Source organism: Sinocyclocheilus rhinocerous, unplaced genomic scaffold (genome assembly GCF_001515625.1).
Source record: "Sinocyclocheilus rhinocerous isolate Xijiao unplaced genomic scaffold, SAMN03320098_v1.1 scaffold1295, whole genome shotgun sequence".
NCBI lineage: Eukaryota > Metazoa > Chordata > Actinopteri > Cypriniformes > Cyprinidae > Sinocyclocheilus > Sinocyclocheilus rhinocerous.
In genome coordinates, this window is record NW_015660499.1 from 626,292 (window position 1) to 632,346 (window position 6,055).

The 6,055-nt window shown below is 36.8% G+C and overlaps 1 protein-coding gene across 1 annotated transcript in view; it reads left to right on the top strand.

Annotated features, from left to right (window-relative positions):
* The window catches only part of LOC107725079 (nipped-B-like protein A), a 40,262-nt gene extending 38,061 nt beyond the window's left edge, over positions 1 to 2,201 (top strand). Inside the window, exon 44 of the mRNA XM_016534219.1 lies at positions 1,145 to 2,201. Coding sequence (XP_016389705.1) covers positions 1,145 to 1,513 — 369 coding nt within the window. The 3' untranslated portion in view covers positions 1,514 to 2,201. The remainder of the gene's footprint in view (positions 1 to 1,144) is intronic.
* Positions 2,202 to 6,055: the final 3,854 nt, after the last annotated feature.

The window sequence follows — 6,055 nt, forward strand, 5'->3', positions numbered from 1 at the left end:
AGAGAATGAATTTGCATTTGCAAGTCTGTGGGAAACACTGGTGTCTGTCAGCAAACATAAACAAAAAGCATGCTTCAGAACTGTTTTGAGAAGGTGCTTAAGTTTTGAGCCATGTATTCTTACTCTGAATTAGGCTACTACTACTATTACTGTCTTGTACCCTGCAATAATCATTTACTCAAACTCACTTTTAGGAGATGAAGAAAAAAAAAAGAAAATCGGCCAAACATATCGGGCAAAAAAAATTGGCATCATATATCGGCTGCCCTGATTTCTAAATATCGGCATCGGCATCGGCCAGTGAAAACCCCCTATCGGTCGATCTCTATTTCATAGTTCCAAACAAAGCTCTAGCCAAAGCAGCAGCAAAAAAAAAAACACACTTGGCTAATATATATTACCGTTGTTCACAAAATCCAAGAAAATATCGAGAAAAATCTCATTTTTTGTCAGTGTCACATATCTTTAACAACCCAGTCCAATCCTCTTAGCAGCTTATTCTTTGTGTAAAAAAAAAAAAAGTTAACAAATCAATTTTTTTTTTTTTTTTTTACATTGTACGTTTTGGTTTAATGTTACTAGTTTTTAATCATACAGTTTGCTGTTATTATAGCAGGCTTTCTGCGGGTCTTAAGATACCTTAAAAGTCTTAATTTGCCTAAAGATTTCATTCATTTAATATAATTTGTTTTCTGAGAAATTAAACAAAATGAAGTGAGTTTATGCTTAAAACAAGAACAAACATCAGTCAGTGGAGTATGAAAGCTTGTTTTTAGTTAAATGTTTTTTTGAGACCTTGGGCAGACATCAGCACTTGTTTCAATCATAAACAATAATTTTGTTCAATTTCTTCTTTTTTTGTAAAATAAGTTAAATCTGTTGGAAACTGTTTATTTTAAAACATGAACTGTTGCTAATACTGATGTATTGTTTTCCATTCGATTTATTCCCTGAATGTTCTTTGCATGGTCTTAAAAAAAGTCTTGAATCTTTACCTTCAGTAAACCTGCAGAAACCCTGTATAATAAATGGATCTAATAAGGGTGTAATAAGGGCACGTTCAAATAAATGACTCCAATTCAAATGTTAGCACCAGTATGCAACTTAGAGACTGTCTGACCAGTTTCCGTGTCTCTCCTCGCAGGCGTCTCGACGCGGGAGGCGCGCGGCAGACTCGGCGGACCTGCTGTTGACTAACATGAACGAGTCCGTCAGCGTGCTGGACATCATCGCCATCCACTGCCCCAAATACCGAGACCGGCCGCAGATCGCACGTGTGATCCAGAGGAACAGCGACGGTTACAGCATCCACTGGATGGCGGGCTCATACTCCAGCTCCTGGACCGAGGCCAAGCGGCGCGACGGACGCAAGCTGGTGCCTTGGCTGGACACCATCAGAGAGACTGACATCATCTACAAAAAAATCACACTCACCAGTGGCAACAAGCTCAACCACAAAGTGGCGCAGACTCTACGGTCACTCTACGCTGCCAAGGACAGGAACTCCAGCTAATAATACGTAAACGCACGCACGCACATACCTCCCATCTCGGATCCTCTCAGCCTAATGTAACACACACACTCACCGTCTCTCCATATACCAACATGCCTATCAGCCAAACATCCCCTGGGTCAGCCAAACACAAGCGGTTATTCTACACTACAAGCTCTTTCACTCTCTGATGCACTCTGGGTCTGGCGGTGACGTTTGGCCCTCTGCGCCAGAGTGCATCGTCATATCACAGGAATAAAATGTTTGGAGAAACATTGTATGGGTGCTCCTTCGCTGTTGTGCAGCAGATTTCTGGTTGTTTGATTTCTACTCCCAGTGTATCATAGTTTAACATAAAAATATTGTTTATATCTATAAAAGAAACTTAAATATATACTGAATGTTGAAAGAACACATAGTTTGTTGATGTTTTTACTTTATTTTTTTCTATTTTCCTTTTGGATTTCTTAGCGTCAAGCGGCTTTCTATAGCTTAGCTCCTTCTTAACTGGCTGATGATGATGATTCTCTCTGTTGAGCGGTTTGTCCATTTTGTACGATAGCACCGTGTGGCTGTAATTTATTGTGTATAGCATGCAGTGTCTGTGAGGAGGGCTGTGTCGAAGGAGATATGCGATTACAGGTCGCCCTGCTCAGCGTAAAGGGACCCACATGCCTCTGATGGAACAAATACTGCAATAAATTTTCTACTTCTCTTATGTGCAAGAGTCATCCTGTCTGTTTGCAAATCTTGTTCTGTTGTCTTTTTGTTTATTGCGTTTTTTGCCATGCACGCTTCCTTTATTGACAGGTGTAGTGAAGAGAGTACAAGAAATTACGCGGAGAAATGCGTCCAGGGTAAAGGTGCCCCAAGTCATTTTTTGTAGTATAAGAAATTAATATAAAGTCACACATTATTTTAATGTGTCCTTGTTACAGAAATATTAGGTTTACACTGGGGGGGGGAGGAAGTATTTTATATTGTTGAATTTAGAGTAGCATACTATTTCTGTCATATCTTTGCATGGTAGAAATAGTAAGAATACTACAAAAGTATGCTTTTCAGCCTTTGTGTTTATTTCCAACTGTACGAGACTCTAGATTTGAATTAAACATGCATTTAATATAGTGTCATGTGACAGTACTGTAGCATACAGTTTAAAAAGTTTGTTGTATACCTAGTGTGTCACTCACTTTTAGTAAACAATTAAAGAGTACTAGGCACTATAAGGTGTATATACTGCATAGTATTTAGTTACTTAATATTGTCAGTATGTAGTTCATATTCTATAAACGGTATGCATATTTTCTGTATGGACAAAATACTGCAAAGTGTTCAGTGTATAAGCACACTGTGCTACGTACTGTATCCCACAATGCAATGTGCTCACCCTGCCATTTAGCTGTGTAATGAACTGGAAGTATTAGCAATATCTCTTTATTAACTTATTTGTACTTCCAAAAGTTAAAACATGTTACCTTAAGTTTTTTTCTGAGATGACAGCTGGATGTCAATCACTAATTTATACATGCATCATGGTGCTATCATGCAAGTATCTATTCAGATGAAAAAAAAATTATTTATTTTTTTTACTAAAACATGATTTTGCACTGAGTTTTGTACATGTTTTTTTTTTTTTGAGGAAAGAGGCTCCTCTGTTTCCACTGGAACCGGAAGTACCAGAAACGTGAGTTTTCCATGTGAATTGTCTTTTTCTCTGGATTCCTTTGGATCGATGAATTCACATGACGTTCCGCTGTTTAATGGGTTCATTTGCACCATTTATAGACGCTGTTCTTGCCAAAAGCAATTTCTAATCTATGAAATATTTTGGCGCAGAGCATAAGTTGAGAATTTCCATGAATTTACTAGGATTGTTTTTCTGTTTACTGTTAACAGTGAACTGATAAAATGCCTCAAACACAGCAATTAAATCATGTTCAAAATGCATAAATGCTACTTTTTAGGAGTCTTTAGAAAAAAATCTAGGATATGTAGCCTTTCAACATGAGATGTACTGCTCTGTTAACGAGCTGTTAAATGTTAATCTTGCTTCTAAAATTGAAAAACTATGTATACATATACACTGAACAAAATTATAAACACAACCCTTTTGTTTTTGCCCCCATTTTTCATGAGCTGAACTCAAAGATCTAAGACGCATACATATAAATGGTATATGTTCATGTTTAAATAACGTGACCCTCAGTGAAGATTCATTGGTCCAAAGTTGATGTATAAGAATATATCTGGTACATTAAGTTCTTTCTGTGTAGAACATCACGTTACTTTACCTGCCAGCTGGTGCACAGGTGCTGGAAACCGGACAACAGGTGCTTGCTCAATGGAAATGTTTTTCCCGTACGTCATTCTGGGAGAACAATGTATGTTATGACTAGCTGAAGCCTTCATCTCGCAACGTGATTTCAACTGATGAAAGACACAGAATATAGTCCACAGTTCTTCATGAGAATAAATGTGTATGAAATATAGATCAATGTAAGTTATTTGTGCATTCAGAATGCATTAAAACATTAGATTCGCCTCGCATCAATTACAAATAATCTAAAATCCTAAAATGTATTTAATCGATTGTTCTATCCTGTCAAACAAACTATTACCATTTCTAAAAAATAGCGTCTTTCTCTTGAACGTCTGATACGTTTCCACGTTTCATACTTTCAGCTTTTATTTTTATACTTTCCTTTTTTACGTTTTAGTCATTTTTACGTTTTTTTTTATTTTTGAATGTCTATATAGGTTTTTATGAATTTGTATTTCAGTTTTGGTTATTTTAGTATAAAAACATCACAAGTAATCCACGCCACTCCAGTTCATCAATAAACATCTTGTGAAGTGAAAAGTGTTTGCAAGAAACAAATCCATCATTAACACATTTTAGCTTTAAACAGTCGCTTTTGGCCAAAATGCAAGTCCATAATAAGATGTTAATTAATGGCTGGGTTGTGATGTTTTTATCAGCAGTTTGGACTCTCATTCTGATGGCACCCATTCACTGCGGAGGACCATTGGTGAGTAAGTGATGTTCTTCTGTTCCCATGAAGAAACAAACTCATCTTGAATGAGTACATTTAACCAAATTAAATTTTTGGGTGAACTATTCCATTAAAATATAGTAAACCTATGCAGCAGCAGATTTCTCAGCAGACCCTCTACATTTGTCTCTATATACATTAAACGGACACAAAGAGATGTATTATTACTGCTCATGATGGCACGTCTTCTGTTAACACACAAAGCACTGTAATGAGGCGCTTCACCACTTGAGCTGAACGCTGTGGACGTTCTTTCAGATATTGACTTGAAATGCTGCTCTATAATTACAGATAAAGAAGAAGAGGCTGGAGCGTCGAGTCGAGCTACAAGCTGAACAGAAAGACCGGCTGTGAAGTAGCAAAAGGTAAGAGACCTTTTCACACAGGCAGTGAAATGAAGAAGTCTTGTGATGTTAAAAAAGATTTCTATTTCAAGAAATCCAATAAATGGTCTGCTTAAGTTTTTTTTTATATCTCAGTGGAACTGGATTTTTACTTCCAGAACCCAACATTTAGGCTCTATATTCAGAATGCTCTCCTGCTCTCTGTCTAGTACTCACATTACAGATTTACAACAGCTAATGACTAATTACTGATGTAACCGTTGACCTGGGTCATTGTTCGTCATGTTGAGGTAACAGCATTAACAAGGTTGTTCCTTGTGGGTTTGGTGTATTAACTGGTGTCCCGTGTGGTGTGTGATGACAGGTGTGTGCGGCGGCCGAAACGTGAACTCTGAATTAGAGATCAGATCTCCACCACACTCCATATCTCCAGTTTCATTCTCTTTTCTTTTCCATTTATACATCTCTTTTCCACAAACCCAAGCTCTTTATTGTGTTTCCAACCATTACATACAAGTTATAAACTCACTGCACATGTTACAGTCTCTTTTAACAGATTTTTAAGCCATAACTGTGATGTTGACATACGACATGTATGTAACTAAATGGTGTGATGTTGTTTTGACAAAGTCAGCATGAAATGACATTCTCTCATTTTACTTCCATAATGTGGTATACTTTCCAGGTTTCAGCTAGATGTGGGTTTTTCCGGAAGCTTTTTGACCAGGATCTGGAGGCTGACAATCAAGTAATAAATGGTAATGCTTGTATTTCACTGCCGTTATTTGCTATTATTTCTGTAAGTTATTACATTAACTGCCTTTCAATTATTTAAACTACTGCCAAGATTTTAGCAAGACTATTAGCTATTTAGCTATGAGTTATTTTTCTGATGTTCTGATGAAATGTTCATAGGAAGACTAGGATAACAGGGTCAGTTTTGATTTCATGTTGACTTAAACACTGATTACAAATATACAAATACCAAAGCATCTGTTCTAGGTTAACAAAATAGAATGATATAAATTATATAAAAATAACATTCACTAAATTTGGGTTCGCTAGCATTTTCCTTGCTGTACAAAACTGACAAATACAATGCTGAGAGGTAAACGTTAACTGGATAACCAGCTTTGTCAATAATACAGTACACTTTAGAGCAC